At 35.3% G+C, this 21,525-nt stretch overlaps 1 protein-coding gene across 2 annotated transcripts; it reads right to left on the bottom strand.

Annotated features, from left to right (window-relative positions):
• Positions 1 to 9,025: 9,025 nt before the first annotated feature.
• LOC141610662 (uncharacterized) lies at positions 9,026 to 11,905 on the bottom strand. Of its 2 annotated transcripts, none has more exons than XM_074428860.1 (2): positions 10,494 to 11,905; positions 9,026 to 9,606 (listed from the first exon to the last, which is right to left on the bottom strand). In XM_074428860.1, the coding sequence occupies exon 1, from the start codon at positions 11,596 to 11,598 to the stop codon at positions 10,504 to 10,506; it is 1,095 nt and encodes a 364-aa protein (XP_074284961.1). In that variant the 5' UTR covers positions 11,599 to 11,905; the 3' UTR covers positions 9,026 to 9,606; positions 10,494 to 10,503. The 2 variants fall into 2 exon arrangements, with proteins under 2 accessions (XP_074284961.1, XP_074284960.1); XM_074428859.1 differs by having other exon boundaries at positions 10,499 to 11,905.
• Between the last annotated feature and the right edge of the window lie 9,620 nt (positions 11,906 to 21,525).

Genomic DNA, 21,525 nt, shown 5'->3' with positions numbered 1-21,525 from the left:
TTTGAAAAATTAGTCAAGTTTGTGAGTTCTATACATCAATCATCCTAGAACTCACAAAATATGCGGATGGCAAGACGGTTAATAAATGACTACGCATCATAAAATTCAAGATAAGTTTATGAATAATTGAATAGCTGTGAAGGTGCTGTTGGATCCAAAAATTCAAAGAAGTATGCATGATCTCGACTCAAGAAAACGAGACCCGCGTGGGAATGCACTAAGAACCGTGTGGTCCAAGTAATACGGATATCGACACTCTAAATGATCTGGTACTTGAATTGGGAGGTCCTATGGACCGTGAGATTGGCTCGAAAGAAAATGCCCAATTTTAACCAATCAAGTGGTTTGGATCCAACAAAGGTCAAGAAGTTTGCATGATCACAATTCAAGAGCCCAATTGAGACAAATCAGGCCCAAGGCCGTGGAAGATGCTTAGTGAGATGGTTCAATGAACCATCTAAATTCATGCACCTAGTTTTCTAAAAGTCTTTCCTAGTTTTCTACAAAAGTTTTACCTTGTTTTTCTCTTAGTCAAAACTAAGATTCATGCACCTTAGAATTCATGCACCTTAGTCAAATGTAGTCTTGGAGGCCAAGGCATTTCGGCGTATATAAGGACTAAGACTTCCTCATTTGTAATCATCCAAGTTTAAGAAAAAATATTTTCTAGAGAGAGAAACTTATTGTTTCAATCTTTTTAAGATCGACGAGTTCGAGTCTTGCCTTAAACCGAGAGAACGTTTAAGGCTGCCAGTGTGCGATAAAACAGTCTTTGACGAAAATCGAAAACTCGTTAAAAATGTTATAATAATTGTTATTTAGGTTGAAATCGAATAGTCTAACTCCTGAAGCGACCCTTGACACATGGTAGAAAAACCGAGAGATAAAAACACACGACCTCTTACAGCCTCCCGAACGCCTCAAATTGAAGTGTATTATAATACACGTTTTTTGGGATTTTAAGGCTCCGGATAAAAAACGCTTGAGGCTGCTAGTGTGCGATAAACCAGTCTTGGGTGGAAATCGGAGACTCGTTAAAAAATTTATAATACTTGTTATTTGGGATTGAGATCGAATATGATAACTCCTGAAGCGACCCTTGACACATGGTAAAAAAATCCGGCGATAAAAAAACACGATCCTCTACGACCTCTGGAATGCCTCAAAAAACAAATGATTTCTCGGGTCGGACAAAACGGCCTCACAAAATTTGAGAAACAACAGAGGATATTTGAGGCTGCTAGAGTGCGATAAACCAATCTTGAGCGGAATCCGGAGACTCGTTAGAAATATTATAATACATGTTATTTAGGATTGAAATCGAATAGGATAACTCTTGGAATGACGTTTCACACTTGGTAGGACATGGTAGCTCCAAGCGATCCTTTACACATGGTAGAAAAACCGGGAGTTAAATAAAGACGACCCCATACAATCTCCCGAAAGCCTCAAATTGAAGTGTTGTAATACACGTTTTTTGAGATTTTAAGGTCCCGTAACAAAAATATCCGTAAATCACACGGATGATTTTTCGGGTCAGACAAAGCGGCCTCACAAAATTTGAGAAACATCAAAGGACATTTGAGGCTACCAGAGTGCGATAAACCAATTTTGGGCGAAAATCGGATAGTCGTTAAAAATGTTATTATACGTGTTATTTGGGGTTGAAATCGAATATGGTAACTTCTGAAGCGACCCTTGTCACATCGTAGGAAAACTGGAAGATAAAGAAACACGACCTCGTACAACCTCACGGACGGTTCAAATTTAAGTGTGTATATATAATACACGTTTTTTGTGATTTTAAGGTCATGAAATAAAAATGTTTGTAAATCACATGGGTGATTTATCGGTCAGACAAAACAGACTCACAAAATTTGAGAAGCAAAAGAGAACATTTGAGCCTTCCAGTGTGCGATATATCAGTCTTGGGCGGAAATCGGATACTCGTTAAAAATGTTATAATAATTGTTATTTGGGGTTGAAATCGAATAGTGTAACTCCTGAATCGACCCTTGACACATGGTAGAAAAACCGAAAGATAAAGAAACACGACCCCCTACAATCTCCCGAACGCCTCAAATTGAAGTGTATAATACACGTTTTTTGGGATTTTAATGTTCCGGAACAAAAATGTTTGTAAATCACATAGCTGATATTTCGGGTCAGATAAAGTAGCCTCACAAAATTTGAGAAGAAACAGAGGACGTTTGAGGCTGCTAGTATGCGATAAACCAATCTTAGGTGGAAATTGGAGACTCGTTAAAAAATTTATAATACTTTGTTTTTTGGAGTTGAAGTCGAATAGGTTAACTTCTAAACGACCTTTTAAACATTGTAGAAAAACCGGGAGAAAAAAGAACACGACCATGTAGAGCCTCTCCAAAGACTCAAATTTAAGTGTTTAAGACATGTTTTTTTTTGGAATTTTAAGGTCCTGGAACAAAAAAGTCCGTAAATTAGACGGATGATTTCTCACGTAAGACAAATCGACCTCACAAATTTGAGAAGCAACAAAGGATATTTGACGCTGCGAGTGTGCGATAAACCAGTCTTGGGCGGATATCGAAAACTCGTTAAAAATGTTATAATAATTGTTATTTGAGGTTGAAATCGTATATGATAACTCCTGAAACGACCCTTGACACATGGTAGAAAAAAACGGGAGATAAAGAAACACGGCCCCCTACAGCCTCCCGAACGCCTCAAATCGAAGTGTATAATACACGTTTTTTGAGATTTTTAGGTTCCGGAACAAAAATGTTTGTAAATCATACGGATGATTTTTCGGGTCACATAAAGTAGCCTCACAAAATTTGAGAAGCAACAGAGGACGTTTGAGGCTGCTATTGTGCGATAAACCAATCTTCGGTGAAAATCGGAGACTCGTTAAAAATTTTATACTACTTGTTTTTTTGGAGTTGAATTCAAATAGGTTAGCTCCTCGAACGACCTTTTAAAATTGGTAGAAAAACCGGGAGAAAAGAGAACACGACCATGTAGATGTAGAGCCTCCCGAATGACTAAAATTTAAGTGTTTAATAAACTTTTTTTAGGATTTTAAGGTCCCGGAACAAAAACATCGGAAAATCACACGAATGATTTTTTGGGTCAGATAAAGCGAACTCACAAAATTTGAGAAACAACAAAGGATATTTGAGGCTACCTGTGTGGGATAAATCAACCTTCGGCGGAAATCGGAGACTCGTTAAAAATGTTATAATATACTCCCTCCTAGTCAATCATTTCTTCCCCTCTACTACTCGCACAAGAAATAAGGAATTGATTTTGGACCACACAAAACTCTCTACCCCACATGCAATTAAATTTAGACCACATAAAACATTCTAAAAAGGGAAAGAGGGACGAAAATCCTACTAACGTTGAAAAGGAAAGAGGGAAGAAATGATTGACTAGGAAGGAGTATGTTATTTGGGGTTGAAATCGAATAGGGTAACTCCTGAATCGACCCTTGACACATGGTAGAAAAATCGGGAGATAAAGAAGCACGACCTCCTACAGCCTCCCGAACGCCTCAATTTGAAGTGATACAAGTTTTTTGGGATTTTGTGGTCTCGGAACAAAAATATCCGTAAATTACACGAATGATTTCTCGGGTCAGACAAAGCGGTCTCACAAAATGTGAGAAACAACAGAGGACATTTGAGGCTGCTAGAGTGCGATAAACCAATCTTGAGCGGAAATCGGAGACTCGTTAAAAATGTTATAATACGTGTTATTTTGGGTTGAAATCGAATAGGGTAACTCTTGAAATGACACAGCAGTGTATACTAGCTTTTTGTGCGTGAAATCGGAATGATATGCCTTGAATTGGCCCTGGACACATGGTAGCAAAAATGGGCGAAAAAAAAATGTGCTTTGGTATGAACTCTTGAGCGACTCAAATTAAAGTGTATAATAAGTAATAACCTTATAATCAATACTTTTTTGTCTTCTTCTGAAACCGATGATAGTTTTTACCAAAACCCGTTACTAGCGTGAGTATGCCTTAGTATCACAATCAGGTGTTCGGATCTCTTCGTAACGATTTAGACTAAAGTATACAATTTGTTTTAGTCTATTTCCGACCCGACTCAAAAATTATTTGTTTGGCCTCTAGAGATTTTTTTGGCTAAATAGGATTATTAGACAAATTAATTGGACTTTTGAGTTCGGTTTCAAACTATTTTAAGCCTATGGGTCCACGTCATCACATCTTCTTTTTCTTCCCAGTTTATAGATAAAGCCGTAATTGTCGTTTTTTGTTTTGTTTTGCATATTATGGATCATTTTCAATTTCTTACATTATATAAGATCGTCTCACAGAATAATTAATAGTGATTCCTCTTATTCCTTGGAAGATTGGGATCTACAATATACACATTAAAAAAATTCAGCAAAGATCATTGATGGTCGCATGTCTGCCGTTAGCTTGACGAGTCCTTTATTTCCTCTCCAACTTTTGACTTTGATGAAAACTTGACACTATTTATATTAGTATATATTACTCCCTCCAATTCACTGTTTTCTTCCCTATTTCCTTAAACGGATTATTCAGGTTTTCTTCCCCTTTCTTATTTTGGAAACTTTTTACTCTTATTTTATTCATTCATTTCTCCATTATCAAACCCCACCTAACTTTTACTCTTATTTTATTCATCTCTCTCTCCTCTCACCATACCCCACATAACTCACAATTCCTTATTTAATTCCCAATTATTCATTCCTCTCTCCAATCTACAAACCCCACCATCTTTCTTTATTCATTTTTTAACTCCCTCCTTAATTCTTGTGCCCCAAAACAAATGGAAGAAAACACTGAATTGGAGGGATTATATTAGTATTACACACAAAACTACAAAAGGCACGCTCTACGTACGTACTTAGCTACTTTCACTTACTTAGAATTTACTCATCTTTCTACCTTATAATCTTCATTCATGGTATCCTATGAGTTTATAACTCATTCTCCATTTCGTCTTCAATTGGTCTTCTTTAAGACGATTATATCCGTTTTAAGTGTAAAACTGGTTAAATATTACCACATATAGTTGTATGAGACAAGAATTTGTCATTCTCTAGGCGTTATTCTGCCGCTTTTTATTTCATCCATCCATTCGACAAAATTTTATACCCGTCTTTAACAAAAATTTGTGTTTTTTTGGGTTAAATCAATAGCTTGGTAGAATTTTTTACCGCTGGATTTTTTGCGTTCATTTTATACGGTCTATAACAACTCTATATAGTGTAAATGCACTTTGCTTTCAATATCATTCTTCTTTTCTCTTTACATACCATATTTAATTAAAAGTGAGTTAAGTATAGAGGAAGGACCCCAATTATGAGAAAACATAGCTATAAGGACCTGATTTATAATTGGCTAGCTATAAGGACCTCAACATAACGTCCGTTACTCATATGCTAACTTCAAGTGCATTGTCTTCTTCTTAATGATTGATTACTTATTTTATTTTCTACTATTTCTTGTATTTGAAATCTTTATTTTTTCAAAATGCTTTAAAACAATTTTTTTAAAAGTTGGAATATCTTTTACATTATTTAATGAACAAAATGGTTTCACAAAAAATCGGATTTTTGTAGTCTTTGACTTTACTATTCTCTTAATAATTTAGACCAAAACCGCCAAAGATGGGAATAGCTTTGAAAAAATAATTATAATTATTGTACTATTTAAAAAGAAATCGCGGAGTGCTCTCTAATTTTCATCAAATTTTTTATAAGTTATATGTCTATTCAGTTGGTAACTAACTTTGGTCTTGAAATTTTTTTCCCAAAATCTTTAGCCAATAAAGCATATGAATAATTACAATTGTAGGCTAAAATTCCTCACAAATGTAACAACTATGCTCATAAGAAGAACCAAGCTTACGTGTTGACTCTTGACCTCTTTTTGACCCTTTTTGGTAAACCCATTCTCCGAATTTCAACCATAAGTTGACCATTACTAAAAAGTCAAAATGACTACTCAAACTCATCAAAAATATACAAAACACCCAAAATGACCCAACTCAAGTTCTAATCAAGCCAAAAATAATTCATTCCGAACTGACTTGACCTAAACTCGATCCAATTGACCTATTTACCAGGTCTAAATTAAAAAAGACAGAAAGAGAGATATTCGGTACATATGATAAATCATAAAATAAAATAAAATGAGAGAAATTACATAAAAGGAATACGAGTAACATTTTTACTTCCCACATACTCCTATTATATAATCATTCTTCTTAATTATTGGCTGACTATGCTAAAAAAAACCCAAAGGAAACCAGTTAAAATTAACGGACATCCATATAGAGGTCCTCAAAGCTTCCTTCTCATAAATAAGGTCCTTAAAGCTCCATAACTACATATTTTGGGTCCTTATTGTTTTACATTAGTCAATCAATTAAAAGGAGTATAATTGTTGATTTTGTGTTGTAGCCCTTGTAGGTTTAATTTTTTCAATATGCTTAAGGAGAGCATTATTTCATACGAGAGCAACGTAATGTTTGCGGCCATATTATGTCTTATCCTAGTAATCCTCTTCGTCCTTCTCCTCCAAATTTACGCTAAGTGGTTCCTAGTTCGTCAATAATTCCTCCAAATATACACCATCCCTCTTACAAATTTCCGTATATTCGAAAATACTCGTCTTAAATTTAAAACAATTACATAAAATAAATTATACGGAGTATTGTCTTATTTATGCAAATAAAGTGTTACGGAGTATTTGACATGTTCTAAACTTAAAACAAATATGTTATCTTGAGGATGACTTACTCCGACCAACTTATCTCAAATTTTTGGATAAATACAGAATTTAAACGGAGGAATTATTGTCTCGTTTCAAAAGAGATGAACATACATAAATATTCCATAAGATCATAAACAAGTTATTTTATGGCGGCATGATAAACCGATTTCAATGATAAGAAGTTACTTTTCGAAACATATTAGTTCATTGTATTATTCATTTCATTTACAACAATTGCTTAATTAATTGTTTTCTTTTTTTAGACCTTTTCCAAACAAGGTCAATTGCTTGGTTATGACCTTACTTAGTCATGGTTAATGACTTAATTAAGTTAATTAATTGGTGACCAAATACAATAAAAGGTCAACTTGTAAATTGTGACCATAATTGAACAAAAATGACCACTTTTGTGACCTCATATGTGTCTAAATTCTATTGGTGGAACAATTTAAAAATAATAAAATTCTTATAAAAAGAGAATGTGGAAAATGATTGAGAATGTTGTAAAGTGCAAAATGATTGGGTTGATGACCTACGTCATGACGATTTGCTTGGGAGGGTAAAAATAGGTCAAGATAAGTAAAGTGAAATTAAGAATAAAACCGGGTCGCGACCACTACTTGGGGATGGGGATGGTCTTAGTGTACAATGAAACATGAGTTAAACTAATGCTAACGGATTCAAACTCACATCATAAGGTTAATATAAATCGTCTAAATTACTAGCTCAACATACCATAGCACTTTGAAAAGATAACGAATGTTTTTAAATTGATGATCATAAGTACGGAGTATACTAAATCAAATCTAGTACGGAGTAAATGTTTTTAAATTGATGATCGTAAGATAACGCAAAAATTGATGATCATCAATTTGATTTAGTATACTCCGTAGTAGAAAGGGAAGATTATAAAGTATTATGGTTCCTGGCCGAGGCTCAACAACGTCAAACCCGTGCCACAATATCTATGGCACGGGTGTTGAGTCAAGTCCGCCTCGGCCAGGAACACTCAACCACATACACATATGACATAACCTCCCAATCAAGTAAAACTCAAGGACTCGATCTATCAGTAATCGACTCCATACCCGTATTCATATACGGGTCAAATGGGCAAGAACCGCCTTTGGAATGCGTGATTTGCTTGAGCATATTCGCGAGTAAGGAAGTCGGTAGAAGCTTACCAAGGTGCTCTCACGCGTTCCACGTTGAATGCATCGACATGTGGCTTTGCTCCCACTCTACTTGCCCTATTTGTCGAGCACAAGTAGCGGAAGCTGAAGTGGGCGAGTCGAGGGAAAAAGAGAGAGTTGATCATAATGTGTTTTCAACGTTCGATTCTTCACTTAGGATGTTGCTTACCAGGTATAGATCGGTGAACAGTGTATATGCATCATCGCCTGTCGGAACAATAGATGTAGAAAACAGAGGAGGGAATATTGACTACCTGATCAAGTGATTATGGATTAGGGCAAATTCTTATTTCAGACGGGCTATTTCGTGTCTGAAATTAGACGAATTAAATGAAGCCATTTTACGAATTAAATGTTGGGAGTACTATTTTCTGATAAAATGTTACCATTATTTTCAAGCTAAAAAGTGACAACTTTAGTTATAAAGTTGTCATTAAATGGTTACATTCTATTACAAAAATGGTGACATTTTAATCCGTCTTATTTCAAACCGTGTGAAGCAAGACGACTTAGTTTTTTGAAAGCTAACCATCTATAGTAGATGGGTTGTTAAGTTGAAGCAAGACTTATTGTTTTGTCTAAGTAATAAAACCACATATGAGTGTACCATGATGCAAGTGGATCAAGCGGCTTATTGTCTTAGCTAAGATGAAATACAAGTGAGATAATTAATGGTATTCTAGAAACAACCAAATAGTGAAAAATAAAACGTATTTCGAAGATGGAAAGTATTATGAATAAACTTGTATAGGATCTATATACCGAGATATAAACCTAGGTTTTTGGGTTGTACTAGTCTACGAGCATGAAATGGTTTTACTATGTAGTACAAAATTATGTAGATACGAGTATATGATAAACATGTCTTGCAAGTTTGTATATTCGGTTCCATAATTCTGTTCAATCAAATAGTTTGCAAGCAATTTTCAGTCTTCTCGCCTATATTGGTTAATGAACCGGAAACTAATCAATGATATGTTTATATACATGCCAATAATCGACTATGTATATAATCCAAAAAGAGCCAAAGATTTTTCTCGAGAAATGCAAATAAGGCTCGTTAGCCAGGCTGGTATAACTGTAAAGCACAAATTTGTAGAAAACATCCGCAATCAATACAGGAACCCGACAATCGACTTCTGACTAGTAAACCAAAAGGCCCCCGTTTAAACCAAAGCCATCTCTTAGAAATCTTATAAAATGGCAAAAACAGCACTAATTTGCACACCAATGTCCTCGAAATGTCTAAGAGAATACCCGAGCCACAAGAGAAAACTACATCAAAGGCAATCAAAAAGACATCATCATTTTGAGGACACTGTCATATATTGATCATGACAAATGCTTTGCAATCTCAAATATGTCATTCGGTAACCACGGACAAAGAGACATCATGTTAAGGTATTCACCAAATAATCGACACAAAAAGTTCGTATGTCCATTCATGCTTCCAAAACTTTGAACCATGACCACCGTAAGAGAAGATAGCAGTAAGCTTGTTGTATGTCCATTCTCGCTTACAAAACTTTGAACCATGACCGTCGTGAGAGAAGATAGCAGTAAGCACAAACTTCAGAAAAAAAAAAAAAGCCGAGATTTTAGCTATCGCTTGTTAGTTTGCAGCAATGCAACCCCACCAACAATGTAGACTCAAATCTGAGGAGGAAAAAAATAGAATTATTAAAAAGATTTGCAAGTTGACCAATCTTCTAATATGCTTAAAGAATAGTAAAATCTCAATGTGAGCTTATACGACGATCAATCAGGCAAATAATAAAGGGTCTGTTTGGTTTGTGGTTTACAGGAAAGGGAATGAAATTTTCCTATTTCCTTTGTTGATGGTTCACTTGCTGCCATTTTTATTAACTTTGTCTGGAATGTATTGCCACCTTCTCACGGCCCAAGGGTACCCAAAACCCTTTCCCCCATAACCTTCGTCTACCACCAACGCCCGACCACCAACCACCAAAGGGAAATAGAGATAAGTAGATGGGAGGGGTTTTCGTAGGTGGATAGGGTGTTGGGGAGTAGAAGTGAGGATTCCAACAGGAAATAGAGGTTGTAGCTGGGCCACCACCCGCTAACGAGCTTAACGGACCCCTCCGTCAAGCATGTTGGTCAAGGTGGGCATCAGCAGTGGTTCAAACTTTAAGAATGCGTTAACTGATTTCATTCAACAAAAAGGAACAATTGATGCATCATTTCAATCATATATAGATTAAATGATTGATTGTCACAAATTCATTTCATCTCATAAATCCATTAGACCATACTTTGGACATTACAACACATTCCTATAAAATGGGCAGCAAAAAGAATAACGTAAACTGATGTGAAGAACACAGAGAATAACATAAACTTTAACTGATTTAACGAAGGCAACAAGGTTAGAGATGAAACCAAAAGCATTACTTGATCTTTGAATGATCATAAATACACACTGATTTGCAGAGGGCGCCTTGCAACAAACTTAAGATCACTAGATTATTCAAAATTAAGGAAAGACGAGTAAGTACTGTTAAATAAAATTAGAAAAAAGTCACCTTACCATAGTCATCCATGGCTACCAATTGCTCCGAGACCTTTTCTTCCTTGTCCTTTCCCTCCACCTCGACCTCGACCTCGACCTCCACCTCCACCTCCACCTCCACCTCCACCTCCACCTCCACCTCCACCACCTCCACCTCCACCTCCACCTCCACCTCCACCTCCACCTCCACCTCCACCTCCACCTCCACCTCCTTTTTCACCTCTTCCCCTTTTTCGTCTTTTGTTAAACTTACTATAACAATGATGAAGGACACTCAAAGGCACAGCAAAACAAGAAGAATTTAGATTAAACAGTATTAATCCAACCAACTCATTGTTTTCCATCTTGAAAACAGAGCAACCTGACGATCCAGTCTTCATATCACATCCCAATCCCGAAAACTGTAAAAGGGGAAGTTTCGTATACAGATATAAAACTTCCGGAAGAATGTCGTCATCCGGGTTGCCAAGTTTAGGACGTTCAGTTTTAGGTTTAGGTAGACCATCTAAACGAATATTTCCTTGATTGCATGATTCTAAATCCACCGTATTCTCAACCATCCGATATGGCGGATCACAAGCCATAGTATCGAAATATAGATCGGTTCCCTCATCGGTTGTCAATTGAGCAACAATCGAGTCGAAAACGTTATCAGGAAACGTTAAATTAGGAGGAGGGAAAGGATAACTGTCAATGGCAGTTAGAGTGGAATACGAAAGCGAATTATGATGGAGGTATGCAAATACATTTTTGACAGGGAATTGTTCTTGATTGACATTATCAAGATCCACACATTCAAACTCATCCCCATCATTCTTAACAACTTGATAAAACAAAATCCCGAATTCAGTGCATTTGTATACCAATTTTACATCAAATTTTCTGAGGGTATGATCATATGCTGTTACCACAAAATCTTCTGGCCTGGATAAGTATCTAACAACCCTTTTCTTTGAGACCCATTTTGTTCTAGGACATACCCCAAATATTGTACTTATCAATAAACCCGATTTACAGACACACAAAGCCCCAGCCGAATAAGATGTGTCCGGCACCTGAGTAGCTCTAGAACGCAGTAACCAAATTTTAGGCTTAACTATTACTGGGCTTGACTCCATCCTAATAATCTGACAATTAGAGGCTACTATGCTATGCTACTGTTACGAGGAACATACAAGTATACAACTGAACTGATTGTTGTATTAATCCCCAAATTGAACTAAAAAAAAACCCTAAATTAATTTGAATAAAGCATGAACCTGAAGAAGCCGATTGTCGGACTGGCAATGTTCGTCGGACGCCGGACGCCGGAGGTTCAGCTAAGAGAAGACCCAATTTATGCAACTGTGTTGCTGAGTATTTGATGAATTTGAGTTTTTTTGAGTTGAGAATCGGAGAGATGAAAGACAAAGATAACAAATGAATTCTGGCCCGGCTAAATTGTACGGTTCATTTGGTAAAAATATCTTCCTTCTTTTTTTTTTCCTTTTTTTTAAAAAAAATAAAACTAGTATAGTTCCCGCGCAAATGCGCGGCTTTTTAGATAATAATGTAAAAAGACGTTAAATGATCTTGGTACTATGCTTAAGTGGTATAATAAGAAAGAATATTTGATAGCTTTCACACCAAATAAGATTAACGTTTTAAATTTTTTCCTATAATCATTATTGCATTATTAAAAGCTTAGCAACCTACGGAGTATAGTTTATACTTTAATACCAATTTTGTTTTATTATAATGAAAAAAAATTATAATTTTTAATTTAATTAAAAGATTAGAGTATAATTATAATTATAATATGGTTATATTTTAAGGAAAAGATAATAGTTTAATTGTTTACTTATTAAGGTTGATGCATTTTGGAGGGGAAACTAAGAGAATTTTTATTCTCTTAGTAATAGAGGGATTGACGGATCTAGGTCGGGTCCTTGAACTCTAATAGGGTTTAGAATCGATGTTTTAACCGTCCTTCACCCAATGCGCCTTCTTTCCAGCTCCCCGTGACATGCTGCCCATGACCCATGGACCGTCTTCTCTTTTGCCAAATTAACAAGCTCATCAAGTCTTTAGCCCAACTTCTCTTCATTGTCCCATTATACGGAATAGGACCCAAACAGTACTCAAAATGACTAGTCTACCACGTCTAAATAACCTAATAACCGATCGCAGTGAATGAACGCAAAAAATGTACTCCATAGTTAAATTACTCTTTATAAAATGACTAGGTAATAAAAAAAATTTACTCCTTGGCACTATATATAATGTATAAGTAGTAAAAATGGATACATGGTTTGTTTTAAACTTTTAATTCATATAAGGTGTCTTATATAGTTGTATCCGATCCTTTTGTCAATATTTTGTCTTGAAATAGGATTTACCTATCAAAAAATTCACTTGGTATGGGACACTTTTTTTTTTTTTTTTTTTTTTTTTTTTTTTTTGACAATAATGAACTTCATATATTAACTTAAAAAGTGCATACATTTAGACATCCTTCATTATGAGACATTTAGAAATAACCTCTGTGAATTTTCATTTTTTTCTTAAGATTTCCGACTTAGCCCATTTTACAAAGTTTCCTTTTCCGAGCAAAAATTGATAAATAAGTCTCGATGAAAAAGAATGGAGAGTTATTATATGTTGTACAGTTTAGAATCTGAGTTTTGTAATAAAGTATTCGAGCTTTATGTTAAAGAATATAAGTTTTATTAGAAAGTATTGAGTATTAAGCTTATCCATTTACACATTAAAAACATGAACTTTGAATTAGCTCAGATAGAATACTTATAAACTCGAATTCTTATATCTTGGTTGTATAATGCTTATGGTCCAACTAGATCTATAATCCTATTTGTGAGTTTAAGGGCTTGCTTGGATTGAGGGTAAAATGAGGGGAATGAATATGAGAGTAATAGTTAAGGTGCATTTTCCATGTTTGGCATGAGAGTAATTATTCACCTCCAGAATCTATTACCCTCATGAAAGGGTAATACATTACCCACCCTCCCCCCGGGTAATAATTAAGGGAGTAAAACATCTACTCAGTAATTATTACCCTTATGCCAAACCTATCATCAATGAACCCATTACCCAAGTAATTAACTTCCCCGGTAATTATCACCCAATTAAAATTTACCCCCGAATTATTCTATGGATTCCAGGCAAGCCCTAAGTGGTCACAATATCTAGATAAGGTCATTGAAAAAAAATGCTCTCATTAGAAAACCCTAGCACATCCTCTCTTGATGACGATCTAGTGAATCGATTGACAAAAAAATTCAAAATGCATCAATCATCTCCTATTACCATGGCTGATCATAGATAGAAACATGGATGTTAATAATCCATCCGAGGATTTAATTAACCGAAAAACAATTGAGGGCAAAGTTTCGAAAGTTCATTCCTAGGTTCGTTTTTCATTTCTAAGCATTGTCGATGCAATGATTATTGTTAAAAGATACTTGGTCCATATGGTATATGTAAATATAAATGTTAAGTTTCGTTATTGAGCATGGGCAAGACGTGCAATTTCATAAGTTTAAGAAGGTTTCATTCTAAAATTAGGAATTGGGCTTGTACTCAAGGCCCGTCTCATAATGAACTGTTGTGTAGCTGGGCCATGGACCGTAAGTGCAAAACATAGTTCGTTTTTCCCCCAAGTGAATGTTTGGTTATAAGATACTTGGAAAATAAGTTTACGTTTTGGACTTTTGGGTGAAAAATAGTTTAAATTTTTTCAAGAAAATAGGTAACTTACCTAATATTTTGGGTATTCACAAATATTTTTAACTTAGAAAATAACTCATAAGTTGATTATAAAAAAAATGATTAGAATTATAGCTAAAAGTTTAGAACTACTGTGTTGATTCGGAATTTGAACCTAACATCGTCTTTATCATCATTAACAAATTATCTATCGCACGTTGCACAATGATGTAAATTAAATCCGAAGGTCCAAGTTTATCCATGTGTTTTTTTTTCAGCTCGTGTTTAAGACATACATGATTATGAGTCTTAAAGATAAAAAAGCGGTTAAATATATGAATGAGACAAAAAGTAAAATGGTTTGGGCCTAGAAACGATAAATAAGGAGGGTGGAGTAGACCTCACAAACGTGTCAACTGGGTTCGGGTCGCCAATTTCAGGTAGTCATTTCCAGGTTAGCTTTTATCAAATTATTTAGGGTTTTTTTATAACTGCTACCACGTATAGTTCAGATTTTACCTGTTACGAAAGTAAAATTTCTTTAAAAACTGCTATCAATATAGTTGGTTTGGTTTAAAACTAACTACCACATCAGGTTTGGAAGCAACAAGTGAAGATCTCAGCCATTCATTTCAAATTGTCAGCTATAAGTTGTATTTTTTCTTCCTTTAATTCCCTTAACCCCTCTCTTATCTTATCTATATAAATTCAGAAGACAATACTCATTGAACAGCGCGCCACGTCATAAATGCATTTTTTATTTTTTGGAAAATTCAGGTTATGGTGGGACCCATGAGTGTGCAACGTATTTAATTATTAAGATATCCCTCTTTTCAAACATGCGATAAATTCCGTCTCGCAACAAATTATATAAAATCATCTTATGGAATACTTCTTCGAATTAATATTATGATAAAATTTAATACATTCCGTGTAAAGAAAATGCATAACATTTACGCAGAATTAATTACAAATGCGAGTAAATGTGATTAAATTACATAATTTTTAAAACAAAATTACACAATAAAATTACATAATTTCAGGAAGGAATTACAGTAATATACGGGATCGAACATACAACGGAAATGAATTACAAAAATAAACTACATGTATTTTTGTTAATATTATTGTACCACAAAATCATAACATAATTTTTTAAAAGTACAGGGTACAAATTTTCTTTTTCAAAAAACAATAATAACGGCATATGTACTTGGAATATAAAACTCGGCATCTGAACTATCAGCCGCGCACACCAAAATTGGTAGGTGACAATGATAGGTACAATAGAAATGCAAAAACAAATATACATCAAAAAACATTAATTTTGGCCCAAATACATACCCGTGCAATTTTGCACGGGTTTAAAACTAGTATGTTTCTAATTCATTCATTCATAAGCATCTCAATTAATTTTCAATTTCACCAATTTTAATTCTCAATCTCAATCTCTCTCTCTCTTCATTCCATTAATCTGATTCCCATTTCTTATTTCAACTTTTTTTTCAAGTTCAGGTAATTATTCTATCTCTTCTTTTTTGTTCCTCTATTTGATATAACCATTGTAATTTTGCAAATTATTTTAAATTAGGGTTCTTCGTTTTTCATTTTCTTCGTTTTTCATTTTCTTGGTTCAAATTTAGAGAAGACCCAATTTATGCAATGTGTTCTTTGAGTATTTCAAGTATTTGAGTTTATGAGTTGAGAATCGGAGAGATGAAAGACAAAGATAACAGATGAATTCTGGCCCGACTATCTTCTTTTTTTTTTTCCTTTTTTTTTTAACCGTCCTTGACCCAATGGGCCTTCTTTCCAGCTCCCAGTGACCTGTTGCCCATGACCCATGGACCGTCTTCTCTTTTGCCGAATTAACAAGCTCATCAAGTCTTTAGCCCAACTTCTCTTCATCCCCCTGCTACTAAGAGAATAAAAATTCTCTTAGTTTTCCCTCCAAAAGGCATCTAGCTAAATAAGGTAACAAGTAAAAAAAATTCATTACATTATTATCTTTTCAATCAATATATTTATAATTAACCTCAAATCTTTTAATTAAAATGCATACTTATGACTTTTTCATTAAAATCTATATTTTATAATGCAATCATTTCCATTTCCATAAATATTATTTTTCATCAGTTACACTCTAAAATTACGCAAATCTGCTTCTTATGCAGTCTTTAACATAATTATTGTCATCATTTACACCCTAAAATTACGTAAATCTGTTTTTTATATTATTCTTCATCAGTTACACTCTAAATATGGTGTATATTTTAAAGGACGTAACAATTTTTAAGTATTTTTTTTTATTAAAAGTAAGAAAAATATTAGTCTAATTATTCGTAAATCGTCTTTTTAAGAGCGTAGTATATTGTTTTTACCTGTTTTTTTTTATAAGGTTATATGCGTTTTAATTAGATTTTACATTTTTACATCGCTTAATTGTAATTTAATGTCATAAATTAGTTTCATGCAATGATATACCATTGCAGAGTTAATTTGTAATCATCCAAGTTTAAGAAAACCCCTTTCTAGAGAGAGAAACTCATTGTTTCAATATTTTTAAGATCGATGAGTTCGAGTCTTGCCTTAAACCAAGGACGCGTTCCGAAGTTTGAGTTGAATTACTTGACGCGTTCGAGTAATTCCCCCATTGTTATCGTTATAGGTCTAACGATAGCAAATATCCCATTGGTTCGATCTCTTCAGAAAATATCGAAACAAATATCCCTTTTATTCCCTGCACAAAAGAAAACACAAAAACAAACAACCTTAAACCAATTATCCTTCTTTATTACCCTCAAGTGGAACGATTTGGTCGGGTTGCACCTAGTGCATTCGGATCTCTCGCCTCACTTGAATCCACAATTAAGTCTTCCGCTCCGCTTTACGCATCAAGACCAAGTGATCTCAAGCCCAAATAATGCATTATTTACACATCAAATATGGATGGGCTCAATTAAAGAAAGGGAAATATGTGCAATCAAGACCCGAGATCCATGGGAACCGACTTGAAACCATGTGGGGCATCTGGTCGGCGGCACCAAGAAGATTCAAGAGGAAATCAACTTAATTTTTAGTATTTTCAACTTGTTTGAATAAGGTTTGAAAAATTAGTCAAGTTTGTGAGTTCTATACATCAATCATCCTAGAACTCACAAAATATGCGGATGGCAAGACGGTTAATAAATGACTACGCATCATAAAATTCAAGATAAGTTTATGAATAATTGAATAGCTGTGAAGGTGCTGTTGGATCCAAAAATTCAAAGAAGTATGCATGATCTCGACTCAAGAAAACGAGACCCGCGTGGGAATGCACTAAGAACCGTGTGGTCCAAGTAATACGGATATCGACACTCTAAATGATCTGGTACTTGAATTGGGAGGTCCTATGGACCGTGAGATTGGCTCGAAAGAAAACAGCCCAATTTTAACCAATCAAGCTGGTTTGGATCCAACAAAGGTCAAGAAGTTTGCATGATCACAATTCAAGAGCCCAATTGAGACAAATCAGGCCCAAGGCCGTGGAAGATGCCGTGAGATGGTTCAATGAACCATCTAAATTCATGCACCTAGTTTTCTAAAAGTCTTTCCTAGTTTTCTACAAAAGTTTTACCTTGTTTTTCTCTTAGTCAAAACTAAGATTCATGCACCTTAGAATTCATGCACCTTAGTCAAATGTAGTCTTGGAGGCCAAGGCATTTCGGCGTATATAAGGACTAAGACTTCCTCATTTGTAATCATCCAAGTTTAAGAAAAAACATTTTCTAGAGAGAGAAACTTATTGTTTCAATCTTTTTAAGATCGACGAGTTCGAGTCTTGCCTTAAACCGAGAGAACGTTTAAGGCTGCCAGTGTGCGATAAAACAGTCTTTGACGAAAATCGAAAACTCGTTAAAAATGTTATAATAATTGTTATTTAGGTTGAAATCGAATAGTCTAACTCCTGAAGCGACCCTTGACACATGGTAGAAAAACCGAGAGATAAAAACACACGACCTCTTACAGCCTCCCGAACGCCTCAAATTGAAGTGTATTATAATACACGTTTTTTGGGATTTTAAGGCTCCGGATAAAAAACGCTTGAGGCTGCTAGTGTGCGATAAACCAGTCTTGGGTGGAAATCGGAGACTCGTTAAAAAATTTATAATACTTGTTATTTGGGATTGAGATCGAATATGATAACTCCTGAAGCGACCCTTGACACATGGTAAAAAAATCCGGCGATAAAAAAACACGATCCTCTACGACCTCTGGAATGCCTCAAAAAACAAATGATTTCTCGGGTCGGACAAAACGGCCTCACAAAATTTGAGAAACAACAGAGGATATTTGAGGCTGCTAGAGTGCGATAAACCAATCTTGAGCGGAATCCGGAGACTCGTTAGAAATATTATAATACATGTTATTTAGGATTGAAATCGAATAGGATAACTCTTGGAATGACGTTTCACACTTGGTAGGACATGGTAGCTCCAAGCGATCCTTTACACATGGTAGAAAAACCGGGAGTTAAATAAAGACGACCCCATACAACCTCCCGAAAGCCTCAAATTGAAGTGTTGTAATACACGTTTTTTGAGATTTTAAGGTCCCGTAACAAAAATATCCGTAAATCACACGGATGATTTTCGGGTCGACAAAGCGGCCTCACAAAATTTGAGAAACATCAAAGGACATTTGAGGCTACCAGAGTGCGATAAACCAATTTTGGGCGAAAATCGGATAGTCGTTAAAAATGTTATTATACGTGTTATTTGGGGTTGAAATCGAATATGGTAACTTCTGAAGCGACCCTTGTCACATCGTAGGAAAACTGGAAGATAAAGAAACACGACCTCGTACAACCTCACGGACGGTTCAAATTTAAGTGTGTATATATAATACACGTTTTTTGTGATTTTAAGGTCATGAAATAAAAATGTTTGTAAATCACATGGGTGATTTATCGGTCAGACAAAACAGACTCACAAAATTTGAGAAGCAAAAGAGAACATTTGAGCCTTCCAGTGTGCGATATATCAGTCTTGGGCGGAAATCGGATACTCGTTAAAAATGTTATAATAATTGTTATTTGGGGTTGAAATCGAATAGTGTAACTCCTGAATCGACCCTTGACACATGGTAGAAAAACCGAAAGATAAAGAAACACGACCCCCTACAATCTCCCGAACGCCTCAAATTGAAGTGTATAATACACGTTTTTTGGGATTTTAATGTTCCGGAACAAAAATGTTTGTAAATCACATATAGCTGATATTTTGGTCGGATAAAGTAGCCTCACAAAATTTGAGAAGAAACAGAGGACGTTTGAGGCTGCTAGTATGCGATAAACCAATCTTAGGTGGAAATTGGAGACTCGTTAAAAAATTTATAATACTTTGTTTTTTGGAGTTGAAGTCGAATAGGTTAACTTCTAAACGACCTTTTAAACATTGTAGAAAAACCGGGAGAAAAAAGAACACGACCATGTAGAGCCTCTCCAAAGACTCAAATTTAAGTGTTTAAGACATGTTTTTTTTTGGAATTTTAAGGTCCTGGAACAAAAAAGTCCGTAAATTAGACGGATGATTTCTCACGTAAGACAAATCGACCTCACAAATTTGAGAAGCAACAAAGGATATTTTGCTGCGAGTGTGCGATAAAAGTCTTGGGCGGATATCGAAAACTCGTTAAAAATGTTATAATAATTGTTATTTGAGGTTGAAATCGTATATGATAACTCCTGAAACGACCCTTGACACATGGTAGAAAAAACGGAGATAAAGAAACACCCCTCTGACCTCCCGAACGCCTCAAATCGAAGTGTATAATACACGTTTTTTGAGATTTTTAGGTTCCGGAACAAAAATGTTTGTAAATCATACGGATGATTTTTCGGGTCACATAAAGTAGCCTCACAAAATTTGAGAAGCAACAGAGGACGTTTGAGGCTGCTATTGTGCGATAAACCAATCTTCGGTGAAAATCGGAGACTCGTTAAAAATTTTATACTACTTGTTTTTTTGGAGTTGAATTCAAATAGGTTAGCTCCTCGAACGACCTTTTAAAATTGGTAGAAAAACCGGGAGAAAAGAGAACACGACCATGTAGATGTAGAGCCTCCCGAATGACTAAAATTTAAGTGTTTAATAAACTTTTTTTAGGATTTTAAGGTCCCGGAACAAAAACATCGGAAAATCACACGAATGATTTTTTGGGTCAGATAAAGCGAACTCACAAAATTTGAGAAACAACAAAGGATATTTGAGGCTACCTGTGTGGGATAAATCAACCTTCGGCGGAAATCGGAGACTCGTTAAAAATGTTATAATATACTCCCTCCTAGTCAATCATTTCTTCCCCTTCTACTCTGCACAAGAAATAAGGAATTGATTTTGGACCACACAAAACTCTCTACCCCACATGCAATTAAATTTAGACCACATAAAACATTCTAAAAAGGGAAAGAGGGACGAAAATCCTACTAACGTTGAAAAGGAAAGAGGGAAGAAATGATTGACTAGGAAGGAGTATGTTATTTGGGGTTGAAATCGAATAGGGTAACTCCTGAATCGACCCTTGACACATGGTAGAAAAATCGGGAGATAAAGAAGCACGACCTCCTACAGCCTCCCGAACGCCTCAATTTGAAGTGATACAAGTTTTTTGGGATTTTGTGGTCTCGGAACAAAAATATCCGTAAATTACACGAATGATTTCTCGGGTCAGACAAAGCGGTCTCACAAAATGTGAGAAACAACAGAGGACATTTGAGGCTGCTAGAGTGCGATAAACCAATCTTGAGCGGAAATCGGAGACTCGTTAAAAATGTTATAATACGTGTTATTTTGGGTTGAAATCGAATAGGGTAACTCTTGAAATGACACAGCAGTGTATACTAGCTTTTTGTGCGTGAAATCGGAATGATATGCCTTGAATTGGCCCTGGACACATGGTAGCAAAAATGGGCGAAAAAAAAATGTGCTTTGGTATGAACTCTTGAGCGACTCAAATTAAAGTGTATAATAAGTAATAACCTTATAATCAATACTTTTTTGTCTTCTTCTGAAACCGATGATAGTTTTTACCAAAACCCGTTACTAGCGTGAGTATGCCTTAGTATCACAATCAGGTGTTCGGATCTCTTCGTAACGATTTAGACTAAAGTATACAATTTGTTTTAGTCTATTTCCGACCCGACTCAAAAATTATTTGTTTGGCCTCTAGAGATTTTTTTGGCTAAATAGGATTATTAGACAAATTAATTGGACTTTTGAGTTCGGTTTCAAACTATTTTAAGCCTATGGGTCCACGTCATCACATCTTCTTTTTCTTCCCAGTTTATAGATAAAGCC

The sequence above is a fragment of the Silene latifolia genome, chromosome 11, assembly GCF_048544455.1.
Source record: "Silene latifolia isolate original U9 population chromosome 11, ASM4854445v1, whole genome shotgun sequence".
NCBI lineage: Eukaryota > Viridiplantae > Streptophyta > Magnoliopsida > Caryophyllales > Caryophyllaceae > Silene > Silene latifolia.
The sequence above is the reverse complement of the archived record's forward strand: the minus strand, read 5'-3'. Positions and strand labels throughout refer to the sequence as shown.

Bases quoted from the DNA above. Each gene is read 5' to 3' on its own strand.
- LOC141610662 (XM_074428860.1), bottom strand. From the start codon at position 11,598: ATGGAGTCAAGCCCAGTAATAGTTAAGCCTAAAATTTGGTTACTGCGT.